The sequence below is a fragment of the Antechinus flavipes genome, chromosome 4, assembly GCF_016432865.1.
Source record: "Antechinus flavipes isolate AdamAnt ecotype Samford, QLD, Australia chromosome 4, AdamAnt_v2, whole genome shotgun sequence".
NCBI classification, from domain to species: domain Eukaryota; kingdom Metazoa; phylum Chordata; class Mammalia; order Dasyuromorphia; family Dasyuridae; genus Antechinus; species Antechinus flavipes.
Window position 1 is genome coordinate 243,699,557 of NC_067401.1, and position 26,494 is coordinate 243,726,050.

General features: G+C 33.3%; 1 protein-coding gene across 3 annotated transcripts in view; it reads right to left on the reverse strand.

Moving 5' to 3' along the window:
- Positions 1 to 26,494, reverse strand: part of COL12A1 (collagen type XII alpha 1 chain) — a 142,152-nt gene that overhangs the window by 36,600 nt on the left and 79,058 nt on the right. For all 3 annotated transcript variants that reach the window (XM_051997277.1, XM_051997275.1, XM_051997276.1), the window contains 14 exons: positions 24,282 to 24,411; positions 23,488 to 23,627; positions 22,174 to 22,303; positions 20,240 to 20,382; positions 18,938 to 19,067; positions 15,904 to 16,046; positions 15,619 to 15,748; positions 10,474 to 10,593; positions 7,559 to 7,705; positions 6,744 to 6,860; positions 6,430 to 6,576; positions 5,138 to 5,212; positions 3,198 to 3,337; positions 117 to 240 (listed from right to left, as the gene is read on the reverse strand). In XM_051997277.1, coding sequence (XP_051853237.1) covers positions 117 to 240; positions 3,198 to 3,337; positions 5,138 to 5,212; positions 6,430 to 6,576; positions 6,744 to 6,860; positions 7,559 to 7,705; positions 10,474 to 10,593; positions 15,619 to 15,748; positions 15,904 to 16,046; positions 18,938 to 19,067; positions 20,240 to 20,382; positions 22,174 to 22,303; positions 23,488 to 23,627; positions 24,282 to 24,411 — 1,816 coding nt within the window. The remainder of the gene's footprint in view (positions 1 to 116; positions 241 to 3,197; positions 3,338 to 5,137; positions 5,213 to 6,429; positions 6,577 to 6,743; positions 6,861 to 7,558; positions 7,706 to 10,473; positions 10,594 to 15,618; positions 15,749 to 15,903; positions 16,047 to 18,937; positions 19,068 to 20,239; positions 20,383 to 22,173; positions 22,304 to 23,487; positions 23,628 to 24,281; positions 24,412 to 26,494) is intronic.

Consider the following 26,494-nt stretch of genomic DNA (forward strand, 5'->3'; position numbering starts at 1 on the left):
AGCTATAAAAATAATTCAATAATAAGGAGAATATGGCGATAAATGCAGGAAAGGTGAGAATCAGTTTGTCATTTTAGTATTGTCATTAAAAAGTAATGTGGCTGAGCCAAAAGTACCTGTCCTTGTATTTCCACCTCTGTAACGAATATTTTGAAGAGCTCCAAGGGCTTGAGCCTTGTCAGCATAGGTATTCAATTTGAACTCAGATTTTACCTCATCACTGTATTGGACAAATGAAACCTGAAAGAAAATATGATTTCATGTGAGTCTTACTTTCTTCTTTTTTGTATCTTCAAATAATGTTAGCAATAATTATTCTATTGACAATATGCAACAAATGAAATATCATTTTGCCAGTTGTGCTTTCTAAATTCTAACACTTGCTAAGTCAGGATTGCACAGACAATAAGAGCTCTGGATCTGGAGTCAGAAGATCTGAGTTTAAATTTCAGCTCTGTCACTATGTGACAACCTTAGACAAGACACTTCATCTCTCAAGGCCTCAATTTTCCTTTTTATAAAATGAAAAAATTCAAATTAATGAAGCTTAGAGTCTCATCCATCTCGCAGATCCTAGAACTTCCAAGGTTCTATCCAGCTCTAAATCTAAATCTTCATAGAATGGAATTCTTTTTCCCTCTCTAGACTATACGCCTGACTCTCCACAAGACTTTCATTTCCATGCCATAGAAATTTCTTCACCCTGAAAGTTCACTCCACCTCCAAAATATTTCTCACCTTAGAAGTTCTGTCCAACTCTGTAGTCTCTCCCTCCTATAGTCCCTATGGTTCTTCCCATAACCTCCATTTTAAGAAATGCTCAGGCCAGCCTTGTCCTCTTCTCAAAACTTCATACCTGACACACCATAGGACTTTGTCTATCATCCCAACTCTATGGCTACCTTTATCCCCACAGATTCACCTTTTATCTCCTTTTTATGTGTTATCTTTAACCATACAAATGTAAGCTACTTGAGGACAGGAACTTTCTTTCTTTTTACTTGCAACTGTATTCCCAGAGCTTAATATAATGCCTGCCACTTAATGCTTGTTGACTTGTTGAATTGTAATAATAATGTCATTAATTCTTATGACTAATAAGATGGTACTAATATTTTGTTCCTGCACAGTAATCTTCAGTGAGAATATATTCATGCATATATGTGTTTTCATACATATATGTAAATGTATACATATAGATTCATCTATGTATACATTCATATACATACATATATATGTATGTGTAAACATATATATTCCCTCTTTTTTAAGTTCATAAAAGTAAGTGTTTTCAATTATTGCCCTCCTTCCCTTTGTAGATGAAAAACATTAAAATCCTTTGATGTCAAGGGATTTGCTCAAAATCATGACTTAGAAATAAGAAATGATTTGAATTCAAATCCTAATTTCCAACTCCAGTGGACAATCTGTTCAATTATCTTTCCATCAAATTGACAAAACTGTAATACTAAGTATGGCATATTGAACATTGATTGATTTTTTTCCTTACATGCAACCTTTAAGAAGCCTTATTCTAAAAACAAGTTGAACAAATCTGACCTACAATTAGCACACAAAGTTATGATTACAATTATTATCATTTCCACTTTTGAGATTTTAATATATTTGGCAACATTTGATAGCTTCTCATAAGATTATATATTTACTGTGAAAATTGTACTGTGTTTTACTAAAATTTACTTTTAAAAGTTTACTATGAAATAAGAGACTAATACATATGTATGTCAGATCAAATTATTATGATTTCTTTTAAGTAATGGAGATATTATATTTGCATCTTTATTCTCAGTCAGTTGGGAAAATAAATCAGCTACCTAAAGGATTAAATAGTAATATGATCATAAAACTAAAAGTCCACTATGCCATCATTATGAAGCTTCCAAGTTAACTAAGAGCAAGAATAGGCCTTGGAGACTGTTCTAGGGATTTCAGTCTAGACAGCCCATTAGGATAAATGCCAAAATTTGCTATTTGTCATGGAAGATGATAAAGCCAACATTTTTATCTGGGGTCACTATATATTATTTATGAATTTGTATGTCCTCTTTTCCTTTACAGATCCTGGAAAATACATCTATGTGGTTTGGAATGTATAAGGATAGAAGACAGGGACAGACACCAGGTCAGTACCATTACAGAGGAAGCAACAAGTGAAAAAGGATAGGTGATTTAGGGGTCAGGTATGAACTATCACTAAACTAAAGGAACTAAGCTAGGTCAGGGCTTTAGAACCTATTTGGGGGTTCAAAGGTCAAGGAAGTCTAGAAAGTTATCAAACTTAAATAATTTTGGTTCCAATGGTTCTGGTTCTAATATTGAAGGAGAAGCTAACATCCTAATAATTTGACTCAAGTAAGCAAGGCTTAAGATTTAGGGCTAGACCCTATTTCCTATTCTCTAAAAATTCTCTATTCTCTAAAAAAATTAGTCTGGTCATGAATTTGTTTCTGAAAGTATCTGTGGCTTTTGTCAAATGCCCCTATTTTTTAATTACCCTTAGTAACAGTGAAGAAAAAAAGAATGCCAAAATTTAAAAAGAAATGAATAGAGAATAGGGAAGTAAAGAGGAAAGAATGAAGAATAACAATGAATTCTTTAAAAATCCTTCTTGCTCTACAGAAAAGGATCTTCACTCTATCAATTCTATAGGATATAAGAAATTTATACATTTTCATTGTTAGTTAAATGTAATCATAGAATAGTTCATATCTATACTAATAAATTATTGCATTAAGGACTTACCAAAGCAAAATAACTGGAAATTTTCAATTAAACAAATAAAGCAAATCCTTCAATGATTATCTGAAATGAACTCCTGAATCAATTATAATTAAAGATGTTAGTTGGGTTCCAGAGATTTAATCCTTACACTAGATGGTAGAGTAATGATTCTCATGAAAAACCTTTCAATATCTTTAATATTGTACATGTTAAAGTTAAGAATTCTAAAAAGGAAATGAAACTGGGGTCTCATCACTTCTCCAAAAGCCAAACAGAATCATTCAAATTCAATGTGTGAGAGCAGGCCAAGGCAGATAATAAAGTCAAAACATAGTATATCATGGAAAGCTATTTCCTTAATAGTAGAATATACAGTTTAATACAAGATGACTGTGACATATTAAGATATGGGAATTCATTTAAAGAAAATCACAAATAACTGTAGAATCACTTACCTGAATTCCAGCAGGACTGATTTGATCAAAAGCTCCCACGGTATTGAAGATAAATTTCACAACTTTGTTGAAATTATCATCACCAATACTCCAAGAGGCATCAGTCAAGAATACAATATCTGCCTTGGCACCTTTGCATACTAAAAAACAAAAGCAACTCTCAGATCTAATGGAATTTTTCATCAAAATAAAATTACATAATTCAAAATCAAATACTTCATCTTAATTAGCTACATATTGTCATTCATATACTATCAAATATCTCCCTGGAATAACTCTAATACACACACACACACACACACACACACACACACACACAATACATGTGTGTTATGTAAGTAAGCTCTCCTTCCTCATAAAAGTTTTAAGGCACAAGGTTGGATTTAGATAAGAGGGAAAAATCAGATGAAGGGAAGTTAAGTGCCTTGAAGTTCAGTCCATCTTGTTTAAAGTATTTATAAATTTAAAATTTTGAAAATTTTGAATTGACATTATTTTCTCTTGATTATGCAACTGGATCAAAAAAGAACAAAAAAACAATATGTTTATTCTCGCATGTCTAGATTTAGATAACAGAAAATTTTCATAAAATATAAAAACCAAATATTTTGAAATACATAAAATTAATTTAAAATCTTAAAAGAAATCTTTTATCTTTATATCATGGAAGAATCTGGCTCATCTTGAAAAAGAAAGCATACTCATTCCACTAAATTCTTAGATAACATAATCCTAAACTTTGACTAAATTTTTAACCCTAAAATAATTTAAAAAAAAAAACAGAACTCTAATGGTTATCCTCCTCCCTACAACATGTTTCACTGTGGATGAAGAAGAGTTCAAGCTGTCAAAGGCTATGCCAGAGAACTACAATCTCTGGTCAATCTTGCCAGATTGGAAAAGTTTCAAGAAGAGGCCCAACAATAGACTTGTAGAGATAAACTTTGTTAAAGGTGGTCTAACAGATATTAGAATTTCTGGGCCCCCAGAATTCATCATCTACTAGAGCAGGAAGAAAGATCCTCCACCAATGGAAGAAATCCCCACATGGAAGAAATCACATATCTCTGAAGTTTGGATGTTTCCCACTGCTATAACACTGCAGGTCCCTCTAAGTTAGATGAGGCCATTAAAGATCAATCTCTGTGGAATGTTTTTATGGAAGATAATAGAGCAGTGGATCTAGTGGAATATTGTTTAATGGCTAATTCATTTAAACATAATTTAATCAAGAACTTAAGGAACTATCTCACTAGAAAGCAATTTAGAAGATTCAATAAATCTTTTTTTCCAATTTCAATGAAAGTGACAATTGTGCTTCAACATGTGATGAATGGAAATGATTTTAAGCTTTGTTAAAGTGGACTGAATCCAGAATAGTTCTCAGATCCAAAGCCAGGGAATTCCAGATGTCAAATATTTGGGATTCAGGTTGTAGCTACAGCCAAAATAAGTTCACAGTACCCATTCATGCTAACATATTGTTGGAACAATATATTCCAATGTATCTAAATAAAGGAGGTTCAGGGTATTTGAAAAGCACCAATGGGAGTTTAGGTATTTGTGTCTAAAACATAAACTGAAGTTTAATAGCCTATGACTTGTGGCACTTAATGCCAAATTTCACAGAGAATCAGATATAAGGAATTAGAGAAATTTGATTTCTCTGATACAGATAGATTACAGGGCTATTGATGCTAAGGATGATCAAGGTGACTATAAGACCTCTGGGCTTTGAACTCAAGAAAGAAGAGATCAAAAGAATGGTGCCTTATTTATGTTTATTGTAAGTTTAAGATATCAGTTTAATAAGGAAAGTCTAAAAATCAAGAATTTTTCAAATACTGATTTTTATATTTTTTTCTCTCGATTATAAACTTTTTTTTCAAATCAAAGTTATTCAGCAGATGGGAGAAATTAAGGAAAGGCATCCTACTTACCATCTCGAGCTGGTGGGATTGTAGGAGGAGGAGGAGGTGTTGGAGGCTCTGTTGGAGCTTCTGTTGGCTTAACCGCTAAAATGATAATAATAATAACAATTACATTATTATCTATGTGGTCTGTTTCATTTCATTAATAAGAAATTCTTGGAAGCATTTTAAGGTTCTTAAATTACAAATTAGTTAATAGAAGGTAAATGCCCAGTATCAATGAAAAACTTTAAGAATTTGCTTTCCAAGAGACAGAATTTCACAGATATATATATATAGATAGATAGATAGATAGATAGATAGATAGATAGATAGATATAGATAGATAGATAGATAGATAGCATTCCCCTTATTCCAAATTTCCCACTGACTTCTTGTTCTTTTTTTTTTCTTTAGAAATCCCTCTTCAACCCCTTAGCACTGGATCTAAGAGGTAAAACCACATTTAAAGACCATTTCCCAGAGTGAATAAAGATAGCAATACACATTACTTCATCATCTCATACAACCCATTCCCTATATGAATGACATTCTACTCTATAACCCTGAGACTAGTCAGCAAATATCCAATGAGTAATTATAGGCCTAACTTAAGTTGGATTTGCACAATCTTTTTTTTTCTATTTTTAGTCTGCATGTTTTGCAGATGGACAAATATTATAACTGCAATTCAAGAAAAAAAATGAAGAGAAAGGAAGCACTGCATCCGAGGCAAAGTTTGTTACCTACTACCTGAGTACCCTTCTCCAATCTAGTCCTCAGCTTCCTCCTCTGAAAAATGACATTTGATTAGATCAAGTTAATTTTTTAAATGATAGATCCCTGGCAATCTAATGAAATCTATGGGTCCCTTGTCAGAATAATGTTTTGAAATGCATAAAATAAAATATATAGGACTACAAAGAAAACCAATTATGTTAAAATGCAGCCCCAAAATACTTTTTAAAAAAACTGACAGACCCTAGATTAAGAACCCTTGGATCAGATGATATCTAAAGTGCCTTCTACTCTAAAATCAGAAACATACGGGAGCAGTATGATGGAAGGGAGTTAAAGAACATGGCTACAAATTCTACCTTAGATGCTTTTAGGTAAGTCACACAACTCCCCCTCTTACCTCCCCCAGGTTTCAGTTTCCTCATCTATAAAATTATGTTTGTCTCAATGATCTCTAAAATTCCTCCTATTTTTAGATTCAATGACATTTTAATCATAAGATTTATGCTCAGGAAAATGTTCAGAAAGTTTCAGCATGGTTTTCTATTCTTTGCAGCCATATTTTAAAGAGTTAATATGCTTACTTGTATGTTCTTTGACAGAAACGCCAGGTCCCTCAAGATTTGGAGTTTGAACAAAGACAGTGACCCCATAATCAGTATCTGGTGAAAGGTCCTTGAAACAGTGGCTGGTCTCTGATCCACGCACTGTGATTTCTTGCCCTCTTGTTCCTATAGAAGACAATAAAGGGAAAAAATGTCTTCAGAAAATAAATTTAAATCAAAGTGACTTCTATATGCTTCATTTCACAAAATAGCACATACTTAAAAGAAACACAGACTGCAGCTAATATATAAACTTGTTCACTATCAAGTTAAAAAACAAAATCAGCACTTACCATCTGCTGGATTTAACTTCAGTCTGTATGAGGTGGCAGCCCGGTGAGCAGTCCATTTAACACAAAAGGTATTCCATCCTACTTGGTAAGTTGTCAGATCAGTCACATTCAAGTATACTATGAAAATTGGAAGGAAACAGATATTTTATGAAGAAAATGAAAACTAAAATCTGATTATACCAGAACAAAAAACCACTATGTTGGTTAACATAGTGAAATCCTCTTCAAATCAATTAGCATTTATTAAGTAGCTACTAAATGCCAAGCACTTAACTAGATGCAGCGAAATAGGAGAGAGAGAGAGAGAGAGTGTCAGAGTCAATAATATGAGTTAAATTTCACTAAGAACAATGAGAACTAGAAAAATCCAAGAATCTGACTTGACTGGAGATATCCATTCCTGAAATAATCATTTTTGTAACACTTCATTATAAAAATTTAAACTATAATATTTTGTGGAAGGTAAAAGAAGAAACATTCCTGTAAATTACTCATAAGTTTTACATCCTCAGTTAAATGGCTATAGTTACATATGGACATACAGTGTGTCCCAAAAGTCTTAGTGCAATCTTAAAGATTTATTAACTTAAAATCTTCATTAGCTTAAAACAGCGCCAAGACTGCTAGAACACCCTGTTTTTGCTTAACCCAAAAAGCCTGACTATGGACACAAACGGAGAAACTATGGTTGCCTAGGAAACTGAGGAATGGAAAAAATAGAATGAATAAAAAAGAGCAAGAAAATTAAAACACTTTGACTCCATATGGTTTAAATATATTTTCCCCTTACAACCATAAAAATATCTTTGACTTACATGTGGTGCCTTGATCAGTCAGTGGTATGCTCAGACCAGAATCATACTGAGCATAAACATTCACATCATATGTGGTACTAGGGTTCAGATTGTGTAGAGTGTATGATGTTACTTCCCCAACAAATACTTCCATGGGTTCATTAGAACCTTGAAGGAATATCACAAAAGTACATAGTTAATAGAACATAAGTAGTGTCAGAGTTTTCCTGAACTTTAATGAAGTCCTTATTATATTTTATAAAAATACTGCAAACCATCAATTACACAATAACTTCATCATAATATCATTGGACATAGAACAGAATTTAGTATAAGGCAATTATATACTGATAGCAGTCAAATTTGTTCAGTTATTTTAAAAAGAAAAAAAAACTTTCTTTTCTTATGCCTTCCTTTCTCATTCCTCCCCCCTCCCTCCATTCCTATTTCTTTAATTTCCTGCTCTCCATAACTCTCTGATCTATTTCTGGGCCATATCATCATATGGGGTAGTACTAAACAATTTGATGAAAAGTGTTTCCTCTTTAACACTGTTCATCTACAACAGACATGGACTGACAAAGAATCTGTGATTTTTGTGATTCACTGCAAGGGATACTCAGTGTGGGGAACTTTATCCAAACTGCTGATTGCAACCCATTAATGAAATAGTTGGTAAGTCCTAGGAAGTTCCCTGAGGCACATAAAGTTGCCCAAGTTCTTGTTATTTAGTTGTCTTTCTTGGCAAAGATACTGGAGTGGTTTGCCATTTCTTCTCCAACTTATTTTATAAATAAGTAAACTGAGGCAAACACAGTTAAATGATTTGTTCAGAGTCACACAGCTAATGTGTGAAGTCAGATTTGACTCAGGAAGATGAGTCTTACTGACTTGCTGTTCAGTGCAGTCCAACTCTCCAAGACCCCATTTGTGATATTCTTGGCAAAGATAATAGAGTGATTAGTTCATTTTATAAATGAGGAAACTGAAGTGAATAGAATTATGTGATTTGCCTGAGGTCTAGTAAGGGTCTGAGGTCAAATTTGATTTCAAGTTTTACTGAGTCCAACCCTGGTGTTCTATTTACTGCACCATCTCACTGTCCTTCTCAAGTATACACAGCTAATAAATGTCAGAAACAAGTTAGCATAATGCTAGCATATAGTAAGTGCTTGACCAAAAGCCTGGCAATTGATTCCTAACTCCATGACACTCTCCACTACACCACATTGACTCAACACAATTTATAAGCTTATAAAAAATATATAAAAGTGTAGAAATAAGAAAATATTTCCATAAACCACTTAAACAACATTACATAAAGTAATGATAAAAACAAAATGTTGACAGAAAGACTGCCAGAAACATTGCCAGTATGAATTATCCAGAAATGAACCTTAAGCTGGATGGACTAAACCTGCCTCTGATACTATCTGTGTGACTATGAGGAAGTCACATAACCTTCCTGAGCCTCATTTTCCTCTTCTTCAAAATGAAGAGGGTGAATACGACTTATAGAGACTATCTTACCGTACAAGAAAATAGGAGCTGAATAGGGAAACAAGAAGGGGGAGGGTGGTAGAAGAGAGGACATATTGGGTGGCAAGAAGTAAAACACTCTTGAGGAAGGTTAGGGTGAAAGGAGAGAGAAAATAAAATGAATGGGGAAGGGAGGATACAGTTAGCAATAGTAATTGTCAAAAGAATTTTGAAGCAAGTTTTTCTGATGAAGGCCTCTTCTGTCAAATACATTGGAAACTGAGTCAAATTTAAAAAAAAAATTACAGCCATTCCCCAATTGATAAATGAACAAAAGATATGGACTATACCCAAAGGACTTTAAATTGTACATATCCTTTGACCTTACAATGCCACCACTAGGCATGAATCCCAAAGGAGATTTTTAAAAAAGGAAAAGGACCTATATGTACAGAAATATCTATAGCAGTTCTTTTTTCTTTAGGTTAAGATTTGGAAATTGAGGGAAATTCCATCAACTGGGAAACGACTAAATAAACTGATGCATGATTATGATGAAATACTATTGTTTTATGGGAAATGGTGAGCAGGATGCTCTTAAAAATCTGGAAAGGTTTGCACTACCTTATGAAAATGAAAAGTACTATGTAGAAAGTAATAATAATGTGGGATGATGACTTGTGGATGACCTTTCTATTCTCAACAATACAATGATCCAAAACTACTCTGAATGATGAAAAATGCTAAACATAGCCAAAAAAAGAACTAATTATGTCTGAATACCAATTGAAGCATACAGTTTTTTTTAAATGCATTATTTTTCTTAAGGTTTGGGAGAAGTTGGAGATGATGTTTTCTTTCACAACATGATTTTTATGAAAATGTTTTTCATAACTTCACAAGTGCCTTCTCAATGAGAGGAGGTTGAGGAGGAAGGGAGAGAGAGAATCTAGAAGTCAAAAAAAAATTTTTTTAATGTAAAAAAATTTGTTTTACAGGCTGAGAGAGAGAGACTGACAGAGAATGAATTCTGAGGTCCCTTCTAAGTCTAGATTTTTGATTTTATGAATGCTTTATATCACTTAAATAATATGTTTGATTACAGTAAAATTTCTATCATCTCCACACTGTATTTATACTAGCTAAATTAAATTCTTATGTACAATAGGCCAGAATATTTTTCTTGATATATTTAGATAAAAAGAACATCTTTTCTTGCACAACATGACAAATATGGAAATATACTTTAAAGTACTATACATGTTTAACTTTAAAAAAAAAAAAGACTCATTTGCACACAATTACAAAAGATAGGATTTTGGGCTAGTACCTTGAAAAGCTATCTAGCAACCTGAACTTTTAAACATTGAAGAAAAAGGTCTATCTGACTCCCTCTATATAACTCTTACATAAGTAGACATAATGTACTCTTCATGATTATCCTAATATTTTCTTACCTACTGGTTTATAGACAATTTTATAACCAAGAACCGGAGAGGATGAAGGATCCCAGGAAACCCTGAATCTGGTATACCATTCATCAGTGATATGTATGTTCTGAGGAGGAAGTAGTCCAACTGAAAATAACATAGATCATAATTGATTACAATATTATTAGCATTTCATTAGCAAATAATGGTAAAAAATACTGTCTGCCTTTCATAACCATTAAAGGAAGTTGGCATTCCCCCCCAACTTTTTTTGAATTTGGTAAATTAAGGAGAAAGAATACAGTAGTAGAACACAATGAATTTTTTAAAGTCACAAAGAAAGTAATATGGAACACTGATTTTCAGAGTTTGTCCTGCCAGTTAGGAAAGATTCTGAAATTTTTAATCTGTCCTAATTGATTTCCTAATGCATTCACTACAGAGGAAATCTTTTCTTTTCTGCTCAAGATCCTTAAACTGTTGTTTCTCTACCTTCCTTTCAGAAAAGAATCTCTTTATAATTAACTGGGAAAACAAAAGCCATTCTCCTTGAGCTCTCTCTTCTCCTCTATTCTGTATTTTAAAAATCACTACCCTACTCCTCTCTCCACCATTAGTCTCTGATAAAGAAGTAACCTTTATTACCAAATCCTACCATTCTAATTAGATCTTTGACTATATTGCCTTCTTATTTTCTATCTCTCTATTTACTGATTTCTTCCCTGTTGCCTAGGAACATGTCCAGATCTTCCCTTGTCCTTAAAAAAATTTTAACCTTCTCTTTCCCCCATCAAATCATAATTTTATATCTCTCTCTTTTCCACAATCAAGCTTCTAAAATAAAAGGGGGGATAGCTGTCCATGTTGATTATCTCCCCTTCCTCTCTCCCTTTACTTCTCAACCTCTTGTAATCTAGCTTCTGACTTCATCACTTAACAGCAACTCTTCTTTCCAAAGTTAACAATAATATAATTGTCAGATTTATTGGACTTCTTTCAATTGTCATTCTTCTTGACTTCTCTGTACCATTTAACTCTATGGATTGCACTTTCATCATAGATTCTGCCTTCTCTCTTCATGTTTATTGATAATATTTTCATCTCATGGTTCTCTTCCTATTTGTCTGGCCATTCCCACACTTTGTCCTGGCCATGGCACTCTGCTTGTCTGTGTCCCTCTAACTGTCTCTGTATCTATCTCTGTGTCTCTCTGACTGTCTCTGTATATCTCATTGTCTCTCTCTCTCTCTCTTTCTCTCTGTAATATCATTAATTCCCAAGAGTTTATTATCTCTCTACAGATGACTTCAAGATCTATATATCTAGCTGTGTTCTCTCTTCAGAGCACCAGTTCAGCACTATCAGCTCCTTAAAGGATATTCAAAATAGATCTCCTAAAAAACATAGTCAACAAATCTAAAATAACTTTTTATCCTTTCCTCCCAAATCTTATCCTTTTCTTAATTCTTCTGTAAAGTGAACAACCCTCCTTCCAATGCACAACCTTGGAGTCATCTTCAGTTCTTCACTCTTTCTCACTCTCTGTCCCCTCTTTTCTAAAGTCAACTCTTATTGAATACCTCTTAAATATCCCTCACAATCAGACATTTACTCTTTCTCATTTAGACTAGTGCAACAGCCTTCTAATAGAGCTGTCTAAATTAAGTCATTTTTTTCTATTCAATTCATTCGCCATGCAATTTTCAAAATGATACCCCTAAAGCAGATCTCTGATCATATTATTTCCTTCTTCAGTAAGCTCCAAATGCTACATATTGACACTAAGATAAAATACATCTTTAGTGTGGCAATTAGAGTCCTCCATATTCTGCTTCCAATTCACCACTTTGGTCTTATTATTAAAATTATGGCTTTGAATGCATTTCATATTTCTGCCACATTCCTACTTGTTGGTCCATGTACATGGCATCCATACACTTGCCATGACTATGGTTTTGCATAAGCTATTGTCCTTCTCTAGAACGCATGACCTCTTTCCTTCTACCTCGTGGAATCTCTAGTTTCCTTCAAAGTTGAGTTCAAGTGTCACCTCTTACCTTGTGTTTATTTCATATATATTATGCTTATAAGTAAATGTATACATATTGTTCTCTAAATAGAATGTAAGTTCCTTAAAGGTAGAAAGTACTAATATGACTTTTTTTTAAATCTCCAGTGTCTCAGAAAAAAAAAATGCCCCGTACATAGAAGTTGCTTAATACAAGCTTATTGATTTGTTGGTTTCTACAACTGGAATTTTATGGCAAAGAATCATAAGAAGGAAACTTAGAAGTCATTTATGACATTAAATACATTTTAGAATTGTTAATAAAAAGGACTTTTGAGATTATCTCATCAGAGAATCAGAAGATGCTAAAATTATAGGCATTTAATCCAATTGGTCATCACCAAGAATTTCCTTTCAACACCAGTCCCACATGATAATCAAATCTGCATTTAAAAATGTCTTCTTTTGGGAAACTAATGGAATAGTCTCTCCCATCCTTAGACAGATCCAATTAATTGTTAGAAAAGAAGTCTTTATGTAATGCCAAAATCTGCCTCCACATTTTCCATACATTGTTCCTGAGTCTGTCCTCTCTGGCCAGGTAAAGCAAATTTAATCTATCTTTAAAATACTTAAAGACAGCTACCAAGTTTTCTCCAGACAAAATCTTCTCTTTTCCAGGTTCCTTCTTGGGAAACAGGTCCAACAGAATAAGACATACTCAGGGAAAGTTGCAAAGATAAAGATTCAGATAAATACAAGGAAAAGTTTACTTACAATGAGATCTATCCAAAAATGGAAAAGCCTAACTCTGAAGATAATGCATTCCTCCTCACTGGAGATATCCAAGAAAATGCTGGGTGATCACTTATAAAATATGTTAGATTCTCATTTAGCTACCATTTGGACTAAATTTTCTTTCCACCTCTTAAGTCTATGATTCTATAACTAAAAACTGAATCTTTGTAACTATACCAAAGGCCAAGACATTCTGGCAAGGCAAATTTTTTTGTGTGTTTAATCTTCCCATGGGTATGGATTTAATTTCACATAGTCCCAGTTCCAGGACACATTCAAATAATTGTGTTCTGGATCTCAACTCCATCTGTCTAGATCTCTGGAACATAAAAATGGTTACTGAGTCCTCTTTCCGCTCCTCCATATTTAAGGGAAATGGTACTTGCAATGGTACTTTTGTTTAAGGTAATATTACTCCCTTCTTAACTGTCTACTCTATTACTATATTTGTCTCACTGAAATTTATCTATCCTGTAAGTCTTGCCACCTAAATGAAGATTTCTCTAATAATCTCAATAAATAGTGACCTACCTTGCTTCTAAAGTTTTATCATACTTCCTGTCTGATTCATTCACTAGGGACTTATCACATACTCATTTGTAGTGTTAGACATGCTTTTAATATCCATGTGTCATCTCCTTAATTGCATTATAATCTTTTTCAGGGCATAAAATATATCTTATTCACCTACACATTTTCCTTGGTACTGTGCATGGTTTTTGACACATGATAAGCATTTAATGAAAAGTACAGACTAAAAAAACATTGGCCCCATCACTACCATCCCCTACATGAAAAAAAAAAGATTACTAACAATATCAGTGAAATATGAATCACGTTATTTTTCTAGTGCATATATTTATAATTTTGATAATGATGTATATCCATCAATATCACATGTAGCCTGAGCTGTTTTCCTTGTGGCAAGCTACCAATACCTCTCATATTACAAAGAGCAAACCCAATGCTCAGAAGCATTATGACCAAACCCAAGATTATTCATCAAAATTAAGAAGATTAGTTAAACTGATTAAATTAAACTCCCCTTCTTGTGTTCATGTCACTATACATAATATTCTATCACTGGTCTGGCCTCATACTTAAAGAAGATCTACTCCTAAATGCTTGTTTAATGAAATGGTATCTTAATGGCATTTCAACTAGTACCATTGAATTACTATTCGTAGTATGACAGGGGAGGAGGGGAACAGGGTTCAATGATCAGTACAATTTTTCTCAAAAAAGGGAATAGAATGAATTAACTTTTACTATAAAAAAAATATAATCTTTGATGGTTTTCGTTGCATGAGTGGAAACTCAAACTGTAAAAACTTCCATTCTCCCTAAAACATCCTTAGAAATCAAAGATTCTAAGAGAAATATGATTTTTTAAAATCCTCCTCCACATAAAATAAAATGTAATTCTCATTTTACTTTTCGCAATCCTTTATAGATAAACTTACACACTCACATATTTCTGAAATTACTGGGATGGATTGCATTTCAATTTAGGCCTTTTTTTTTTTTTTTTTTTTTTTTTTTTTTGCAGAATGGACAACTAGTACTCTTTCAACTTGAAGAACTTGTTAAGTACCTACTCCAAGCCAGGCATAGTACTAGGCACTAGGAATGCAAAGACAAAAAACAGAAACAGAACCCAATCGAACGAGCTTAATGTTTCATCAGAATTTACATTCTATTCCATTTAAATCAAGGAAAATCCTACTCTTTGTCAATATTATTTAGGAAAAAATGAATAGGATTTGGGGAAGCACAAATAACCGGTCTTTGAAGTCATGTCATTTTACCAGTTCTTATAGAATACAAGAGAATTGAAAACATAGGAGCTTCTAATAATACACATTTAAGTTGAATCCCATATACCTCCAATTTGTATTAATTATCTTAAGAGTTTTTAGCTATAGACTCATTTTAAGATTAATAGGTTCAGTGACAGTGGTACTGAGCAAAGATAGAACTATGAGGCAAAGGGCCATTTTGATTCATTTTTATATGTGCAAATATTTAAGGCTTCATTAAATTGATAAGTGGTTTACTAAAATAACTAAAATAATCAACTAATTAGATATTGAGACAATGATGTCACAAAAACAACATTATGAGCAAATTACATTGTTCTTGCACACAAGAAATGAAATCAACAAAACCAAGGTAAAAGTATTCAAATTTCTATAGATTTTCATGAAGGCTATTAAGAAATCCTTTTTTCTACCATGAAAAGGGTAATCTAACATTTTTAATCAATTAAGGTCAATATCTTTTTTCTAATTAAAGAGTCTTATTTTATATCTACACAAAAACAATCAGGTTTATTATCCAAAAAAATGAAAGAAAAAGAAATTTACCAGTTCGTCCATTTCCTACCAAATGTCCACCATCCCCATCATCATAAACAGCAACAATGGTAATTTTATATGGAGTATCTGTTTGCAGGGGTTGTAATATGACATTATTTCTTCTTCCAGGTACTGTGGTCTAAAAGACAAATGCAAAAATAGATTTTAAAAATATATGCTATATTTTGACCTGGAAAAAGATATTCTTTCTCTGAACTAATAAATGCTTGTTGAAAACAATTGAAATGTTATAAGGGATTTTTACACAGTTCACAAAATACTAAGAAAACTTACATATTCATCAATTGGATCACCAACAGTAGGAGAATAAATGATCCTGTAGTGTTGAACAGGTCCATCAGCATGATCCCATGTTACAGAAAGGCTATTGGTTGTCTCTCCAAAGACTTTCATGTTTCTTGGCCCACCTCGTGGCACTAAATAATAAAGTTTAAGAAAATTAGTTCCAGTTTATCATTTGAAATATTTTACTCAGCTTGGAAATTCCTCAAGACTGAGTATCTAGCTATAAGATCAGAGAAAGACAGTTATCTAATGTAAAGTTTTAATAGAATGCTTAAAGTAAATAAAAGTTGTCTGAACTTTTTGTCTCTATTTCCTCTCTTCCCCCTCATTTCTCAGGCTCTTACCATGTGGCTTTCAATCTCATCACTCATCTTTCTCCCAAGTATGAATAATTTTAATTGTCTTTTTTAGCCTTCGTCCTTAATATATTAGACACTATTGACTATCATCTTCTCTTAATCAATCAATAGCATTTATTAACCACCTACTATGTACTAGGCTTGTGGTAAGCCCTGGGGATACAAGTATAAAGAACAAAACAATCCCTACTCACAAATGGCATTTTAATGACAGAATATTTGACTAGACACTTTTCTTTCTTGGGTTTTCTTAAATTCCTCCTCAGTTTTCTTTGCTAGATTATTATCTATAATATTACATGCGTCCTAACTGTTTAAGTATCTAACTGTGTCCTGTACCTTCTCCTTTCCATGTATTCTCCCTTTTAATTATTATATTAGTTCAAATGGGTTTAGTTACCATTTCCCAGATGGTTTTAAAACCTGTTTTAAAACCTATATAATCTCCTTCCTGAGCTCCAGGTTGGGATTCCCAACCACCTATTAGGTATATTTTGAATTGGTGCCTCATAGGCATCTCAAACTCAACACATTCAGAATAGAATCCATTATATTTTTCCTTTAAAACTGTCTTCTTCTGAATGTCCTTAATTTCCTTTGAAGTTATTACAAGCCTGCGCCTCACATCATATATAATTCCTCACTCTCACTCATCTCCATTTTATCCAATCAGTTGTCAAATCTTTTCATTTCTGCCTCTCCAGTATCACTCACATGTCTACTCAGTTGTCTACAATCACAGTTTAGGGCTATAGTCTCTGCCCTATACTATTGCAATAACCTCCTGATTAGTTACTGATTAGATTGCTTCAATCTCTCCCCACTTCAACTTATCCCCCACCAAGAGCTTGATATCCTTAAATTATGATATTCTTAAATTATTTTCTATGCTTATCCCTAACTCAATAAACTACAATAAATCCCTCTTGTCACTAGGATCAAATACAAACTTATCTGCATGTTAATTAAAGGCATTGACTGCCTAGCTCCTATCTTTCCAGCCTTGTTTCACAGTATTCCCCTCATATACTCTTACAGTTCAGTCAAATTTTCCTTCTTGCGTTTCTTTACATGTGACAGCCTATTTCTCCTTTTTTGGCTTTGCTCTGTCTCCCATTCCTGAAAGCCATTCCCTCTTTTCCCTTCATCTTCCAAAATTCCTAGTTATTTCAAAAGCTCAAAGACATTCTTCTGTGTAAAACTCTTCCTGATCTCTTCAGCTACTAAGCATTTCCCCATCCCCTTAAAATTACCTTTTGTTTGTGTTTTATGTATTTTGTATCTACCAATATAAGCTTCTAGAAAGCATGAATTATGTCATCTCTGGCTTTGTGTTCCACAAATACCTGGAAGATACTAAGTGACCAATTATATCTTAATACATTGATTAGATTTATTATTTCCTCAAAATTCTGCCCTCTAATAAATGTCCACAATTCCCTAATCTTTCAGATTCCCAGCTTGGTTGTTATATAGAATTCTTCACTCTCCCTTACCTCAACCTTTTACAATTACTTGCTGAATTTTTTCATTTCTGTTTCAATATTATTTCTCAATCTCTACTCATATTGCTACTCTCCCACTTTAGGGATTCAGTCTTCTAATCTATACTATTTCAATAACTTCTTCATTGGCCTTCCAGCTTGTTGATGACATATATGCATCTCTATGTGTGAATCACAGATAGCACTTTAGCATTGTACAGTAGAAGAAATGATGACTCAGGGGTTAAGAGACCTGAGTTTCAGACCTGTGTCTACTCCTTACTGGTACCATGACTTTGGACAAGTCCTCTGAGCCTCAGTTTTCTCATCATTAAAATGAGAAATTAGAACTATATGAACTTAACATGACTTTCTGTGAACCAGTCTCATAAATTGATAAAAGTTATTAATTGCTACATATCAAAGGTTGTCATCAATATTAATGCAGAGAACATTTTGTCACTATAGCCTCACTAAGATTTATGACCTAGAAAAAAACAACAATTTTTTTTGTCATTGTTGTAATATTTTTAAAGGATTTTAAGGCTTACTATACATTTTCCTCACAATCTAAACTGTGAAGGTCACTATATTAGTACTATATTATCCAGAGATAATTTAATAATGAAATATATAATATCATAAATTATATATTACTATTTATATATTATGCTGCATCCTATAATTATTATATCGTTGTATTGTATATATAATAATAAAACCCTAAAGTTCATAGAAACTAACAAAACTTGTAAATATTGGATTTGGAATTTGAATCTAAATTTTCTAACTCCAATGCCATTGACCTCCACAACCTATTCAGGAGACCAATGCAGCACAAAACTCTTAGGTTTTTTTAAGGTTCTTGTTTAAAGAGGAAGAATTATTATGTAGAAAGGCCAAAGAGAAAAAGAACTAAGGAGTGGAAAATGAGAAGTAATAAAGGAAAACTTCCTCAAAGAGAAGGCCTTCTAGCTTTAAGCCCCAAGTGGCAGCAATGTAAAAATCAGTGCCAATTACATTCAGCACAGACATCAGACATTGAAAACATTTTAACAGAACTAGTGTAGGAAATCTACTTGACAACTGCTTGGAAAAAAAAAAAAGATAACTCCATCTCTCTAAGAAATGCTATACTTAGGTACGTGGAAACTGAGATCGAAAAGGACTTTTTCTCACATGTTTGGCCCTGAGCAGGGCTGGGATTTCCCTCGCCGTCTGAATACACAGCCACGATGTTCACAGAATAGGGTGTATCTGGAGTCAGGCGCTCCAACTGCACTGTGCGGGCATTTCCTGGTACTACAATCTGAAGGAGAAACAATGCCAAGAGTTAATCTGATGACAACCCAAGTGCTTACCAAGTCATGTTTCTCAACTCATCATAATACCTATAACAAAGGACTTTAGCCCAGATCAGTTAAGTGCTAACTGCACTTTTTGTTATTGGCCTGGTATTTTCATACTATTACATTCAATTTGTTCTTGGGAACATCACTTTCCAAAAAATGTTAAGTACATACTTGCTACTAAGAAGCTTCAATTGCATCCCATTGTATATTAATAATCAAGACTTTCCAATAATATTGTACTTAGTGAGTAAATTTTGTTGTTGCTGTTGGTTTAGTTTGGGATTGGGGTTTTTTAACTAAAGATTAACAAGTGAGAATGTTCACATTTAGTATTATATCCCTGATAAGGGCAAGAGCTGTCCACAGCATGTTTACAATATATAAGGGAGAGAGCAAAGCTAAACAGTTGGAAAACTTTAACTTATAGAAAACAAAGTTTCCTTTATTCTTCCTTCACTGAATGAATGTCATTCATCATGGACTCATTTGTCATGCCTTGCCAGCTAGGTTAATTATTTTCCCATTTGACTTTCAATTAAGTGCCCTAGTACCATGTGGACACAAATTTAAAACTTACATGACTATTAAATGAACATATTTGCCAAAGCACAATTGAAAAGTACAGTGACTATAAATTAAATCAAATAGCTTTCTAGTCAAGAGAAAGGCTGTCAACTTCTGAAGGTATATTTCTAGTTATATAAATAAAAAGAACACTTGAAGAATGAATAGGTAATTCACAAGTCATATACACATTAGCTTGCTTCATCGGTATTTCAAACAGTCCATTTAAGCTCCCCTTAAATCACATAAAATTTGCATTTGATAACTAACTCATATTTTCCAGTGACTGCCCTTCCTTAATATTCCATATATTGACTACACCTGTCCCAATTCATTAGAAATACAACAAAAGATCCCTCCATGTAGAGTCTAGCATGCTTGTGGTCTATTCACTCTGAGTCTCAAATAAGACCACATGACTACACTCATCTGGAAATGATGTTTCCACTGCAGGCAATGCCATGCTCACAATTGGTTTATTGTTACTGGCCAGTCTTTATGGCAGGAGGTGCAACGTGGTCCACAGAAATCTCTTGCTGAGTTTTCAAAAGACAAAATTACTTACAGATTCTGAAGGCCTTGTGCCAGTCTGGGGAGAATACACAATACGGTACTGCTGGACAGGTCCGGGTGCAGGTTCCCAGCGAACATCAAGGGTATTTGGCGTAGGATTGTATACTTGGACATTTCTTGCCAGGCCTCTTACCACTAGGCAAAGGAAAATGGGACCATATTTCTTAATTCTGTTTACACATGACAAGTCTGCATTAGTAGACTGCCAGGGCTCACAAACCACAATAGGATAAAATATTGCTCTCCTTCAATTTCAGAGTTCTTAAGTACTGAATCAAGTTTAAAACCCTTAGGTCCAACTTTCCCCTAAACTGAGCCAACTTAACTCATTTATTTGGGAGTACTGTCTCAAAGAGGAACAAGGTAGTGAATATGAGCAAGAGATGATTTTTTCTTAACAGTAAAATAAAATACCCTGGCAAAATAACCCAGATGTTTGTTAAACAAAAAATAGAAGGCAAGAGGGGAATTCAAATGCAATATCAGCACCTGTAATTATATCCCTATTATTAATTTTTTAAAAAGACCACAAGAAAAGGAATGTTAATGGCTTTAGATTACTGAGCATTAATTATCATTAAGCTAGTTTCCAACTTTCACTCATTCACTCAGCAAAAATTTATTGAGCACCTACTAGGTATCACACACTGTGAAGGAAAGGCTTAGAGAAAGCAAGGCTTAGAGAGTCAAAAAATAGTTAATTTTTAATTGACCCTGCTAATTTCAGCAAATAAAAATAGAGACATTTTCAATTGAAAGAAAACCCAACTTATATCCCAAAGAAATACTAAAGAAGGGAAAGGGACCTGTATGTGCCAAAATGTTTGTGGCAGCCCTGTTTGTAGTGGCTAGAAACTGGAAAATGAATGGATGCCCATCAATTGGAGAATGGTTGGATAAATTGTGGTATATGAATGTTATGGAATATTATTGTTCTGTAAGAAATGACCAGCAGGATGAATACAGAGAGGCTTGGAGAGACTTAGATGAACTAACGCTAAGTGAAATGAGCAGAACCAGGAGATCATTATATACTTCAACGATACTGTATGAAGATGTATTCTGATGGAAGTGGATTTCTTTGACAAAGAGACCTAACTCAGTTTCAATTGATCAATGATGGACAGAAGCAGCTACACCCAAAGAAAGAACACTGGAAAATTAATGTAAACTATTTGCATTTTTGTTTTTCTTCCTGGGTTATTTTTACCTTCTGAATCCAATTCTCCCTGTGCAACAAGAGAACTGTTCGATTCTGCACGCATATATTATATTTAGGATATACTGTAACCTATTTAATGTGTATGCTGCTTGCCATCTAGGGGAGGGGGTGACAGGAGGGAGGGGAAAAATTGGAACAGAAGTGAGTGCAAGGGATAATGTTGTAAAAAATTACCCTGGCATGGGTTCTGTCAATAAAAAGTTATTATAAAAAAAAAAAAGAAAAAAAAAAAGAAAACCCAAAAGTGCAGCTATTACCTAATAACTTCAAACTTCTACCAAAGATTTTTTTTGTCATTTCAGAATTGTAGTCTCATTTTTACCATACCAAGTACTAAAAAGGTGGAGAAATTTAGGCACACAAATATCAACAAAAGTTTAATACTATGAAAGCAAAAGAAAAATTTAAAAACAATACAAACTAGTTTTCTTTGATGGAAAAGAGAAGGGAGTGGTACTTTAATGCCAAGAAATGGCTCATCAGAAAATCAGAATCAAATGACAATTTAGACAGATTTCAACCATTTACAGTGTTTTCATAAGTATCCACTATAAAACACTTATTAGCGCATATTTCAAAGGCAGAAAGCAAAACAGCAATATGTCAAATTGCCAGTAATCTATCAGTGCTCAACTTGTTATTCCAAGAAGATGGGTATCGCCTTTTAAAAAGCACTATTTCAGGTACATTTTTAAAAAGCTTACATGTTCTTCCAGTGTCTGAAGTTCGTCCACCATCCCCTTCAGTATAAACTGGAACTACTGTAACTGTATAAGGTGTATCAGGTTGCAGATTCCTAAGAATCATATAATTTGTGTTCCCTGGAGATGTTACCTAATAATTTAAAAGAAACATAAAGCACTCAACTTTACTAATAGGGAAATCTATACAGTCCTATCTATAAAGAATTTAACTTGAAAATCTTATTAAATGAATTAAGCTTCATCGCAACCTGAGTGCATTCTACTTATTATTTATGTGATCACCTAATTCTGGGCATCATTTTACTCATTTGTAAAAATGAGAGTTGGACTAAATGACCTTTAAGGATTCTATATAACACACACACACACACACACACACACACACACACACACACACACGTGCGCGCGCGCGCGTACAAAACAAAACTAAAACAAAACCAGGTAATATGTCAGATACTTGATGCTCAGGTTAATCTAAAATCAGAGAAGAAGAGATGAAAGGTAATATTAACATTATAAAGAAGAGGAAATGTGGGATGGGGACAATTCTAATATTTAACATTTATGTAGCACTTATCCTCTGCCAGGCACTGTGCTAAATGCTTTAAAAATATTCATCTCATTTGATCCTCACAACAAAGTTTAAGAACTTCAATTTGAACCTTGGTCTTCCCCCTTAGTGTAACTGGGGAAATATTTTTATGTCTGTGGAACTTGGTTTGCTCCTCTGTAAAATGATAGGGTTGGCCTCACTAGAAATTTGCTTCCAGCTCTAAATCCTATGACTTAGATCCAGGCTTTTTAAACTTTTTCCATTCACAACTCCTTTTCACTCAAGATATTTTTACGTGGCTCCAATTATGTAGGTATATAAAATATGTATACAAATTCAACATTTACTGACAATAAATTATATTTTCCAATTCTTACATCCAGTTATGAGATCCCAGATGAGGCTGCAAACTACAGTTTAAGAAGCTGGGACCTAAATATTATTGAAAGGATAGAACATATTTCCTTTTCTGATAATTCAAGACCCAGAAATCCACCACTACACCATTATATGATAGTGTCCTGAAGGGGAACACATTTGAGAGTCTTGTTATTTCCTGGGGAACAGAGCAGGAGGGTCATAATTGCCTATAACCTAACTCTATACCATTAACTGTTCTCCCCTCTCCCACCTACATATTCTTTTGTCAAAATCTATTGAGTCAGAAACTATCTATTCACTTTCATTTAATATACTGAGCAATTTTTAGCTCAGTTTTAAGTGATTTCTGTGAAATCTAATAAGATTCAAAAGAATAATACCAATTCTTCCGGACCACCTGCAGTTGGTGCATAGAAAACTTTATACTGACGAGGATTGCCCTCAGCATGATCCCATCGAACATTCAGTGTACTGGTAGAAGGATCATAAACTCTTAGGTTCTTCACGGTATTGAGAGGTTCTGAAAGATGCATAAATCAAAATTGAATGTGTTTCCTTTTTGCTCTATCAATAAAGCACATTAATCACAAGCCTTTGGTAACTTAGAGTCAGTGATTCCTTTCCATACTACCTTGAAATACTACTTCTCCCAACAAAGTGCTTTTAACCAGAAATCTTTGTTGTTGTTTTAGATTTAATCTTAAAAAAAAAAAAAAAAACTAACCAAAAAAGCGGGGGAGAGCATGGTATCATGGTTAGAGACCCCGGCTTCAGAGTTAGGAAGGACTGATTTAAAATATTTTCTCTGATACAATTCTGTGACTTAAGGCAAGTTGTTTGTGTTTTCAATTACCAACTTCATTAAGACTATAAATGAAAGAAGTATTAATGATCTGCATTAGTGGACAGAGTTTCTATACTAGGAGTTCCCCCACACTAATAAAATCACAAGTTCATACTAAACCAATCAATGAAAGAAATGTTTTATTCAATTCAACAATATTTCTCTTTAATAAGTACAATTTTGGAATTAAAATTTTAAAATAGAAAGACCATCCCTCATTGAGTCAGTTCTATAAGCTTTAAGTCAGTCAAGCACTATCTGATATAAAGATGTGATTTTATTCCAAAGAAAGATCAGTGAAAAAACAATAGGATAATTGGGCTCACTTACTGGTCTTGCCTCGGCCAGTCATCCTTCCTCCTTCACCATCAGAATATAAAGATGAGACTGTAATTGAGTATGGGGTATCTGGTTTCAATTTTTGTAGAACCACACTATTTTGCCTTCCTCCTATTGTGGTCTTGGATCAAACAGAGATAAAGGGTTAAAATCTTGTTCTTGTCATATTTTAGCAGCAAACCTTATTTAAAATGTACAACATAGATCTCAAAACATGGAAAAGTTATCAATCTTGAAACTATGACCTGAAAAAGTGATCTCATTTTCTCTAGGACAAAACATAATTCAGGGCTAACTACCAAGTCTCTCAAGGTATATTTTCATAATCTAAGCTGCCACCTAATTTCAATATTCATGAGAATGAAATGAAGTTAGAAATATTACACCACTGAGGACTGGCCTAATTCTTATGTTTTATTTTTTTTTTAATGTAATTCTGAACCATACAAAAATAATTAAGCAAAAGAGTTAAAATCCTTTTTTTGTTTGTTTGTTTGTTACTGGTTCAATCATTTTTCAGTCATATCTTACTTCTCATGACCCCATTTAGAGTTTTCTTGGCAAAGATAATGGAGTATTTTTCCATTTCCTTCTCCCATTCATTTTACAGATGAGAAAAATGAGGCAAACATGATTAAGTGACTTGCCCAGGATCATACATCTAGTAAGTGTCTGAGGTCAGATCTGAACTCAGGAAAATGACTTCCTGATTCCATGCCCAGAGCTCTATTCAGTAGACCATCATAGCCAACCTTAAAATTCCTTGGCATTTCCAAAAAAAAAAAAATTAGGGGAAAAAACCAGCCCCATCTATAGCCTTCACCAAGTAAACCAAGTGACTAACACTTGCCAGGCCACATCTAGAAAAAAGTTCATAGTGAATTTCATGATACCAGTCTTTGGTATGAAGTCTTTCAATTTCCTCTAATTATAGAGCTTAGCTTTTTATTCATTGCTCAAGGCCATCTAGTTATCTTGCTGTTGAAAGAAAATTTGTCCATTTTGTTAACGTCTACTGAATTCACATGTTTATGCCATGCTAATTAAAGTCTCATGAAAATGGAGAGCTGCCCACAATGAGTAAGCATTTGGACATCTGGATGTTTTATTTCCAGTCCAGATGTTTTTAACTTAGTACTCATCCATTGGAGTATTTTAAATTTCAGATAAGTCTCTCAATGAAACATTACATCCATTTTTAAAGAAATTAACATCACATTTCAATCAATCATATTTTTGATGTTATTAGAGAAAACTGTCATTATAATTACATGACATATTTAAAAATACATAGTTACAAAAAACTCAAAATATAATATCAAGGAATAAAGGTAGTTTTATGAGCAGGCAAGATAGATTTCTTTCTAATAAATCCAATTTGGTAAATCCTAGAAAATTTGCCTAATCAAAAGTACTTCCTCTACTGACCAATAGAAGAACTACCTGTCAAAAATCTATGCCTTTAAGTAACCAAATAATTGAAGCACATATATCCCTAAATAAGTCATTACTAATGACACCTTAAAAGAATTAGTTTGCCAGATTTTATCCAAATATAACACCTGAAGGCAAAGTCCAATATAATTGTAGAATATATAGCCTGTAAGTGAATAGAGGATGGACAAGAGAATGAAAATGTAATTTTATGATAAGAAGGCAATAAAAACAAACTTGGAGTACCAAACTTAGAATCAAAAAAATCTGAATTTTTCATCCTTGCTCAGGCACTGAATTGAATGAATTTAGCCAAGTCACTTTTTCCTGGTTCTCAAGATTCTCATATACAAAATGAGGGGATTGAAGTTGATAATATCAAAAGTTCCTAAGTCTCTGACCATATAAATTTATATCTTAATTCCAGTTTACAACACCAAAAAAAGACTGAAAGAATATGATCAATACATAAAATCTTTAAAATGTTTAAGTAGAAAAAGTACTGTACTTGGATGATAAGAGCTAAAATCTGAGATCTATCACATATTAGATTTTGATATGGGCCAACTAATTTAATCTCTGTGAGCTTCAGTTTCTTCATATGTAAAATAAGAAAACTAATATCTAAAATATCTAACTCAAAAGGTTGAAATTGTAAGCCCTAAAATATTGTACAAATGTGACATAAGATAATCATAGGATTGTTCAACATATTTTAGAATGCTAAAATGAGAATACAACTCTTGAAATATCAGAGAAACAAATGGGAT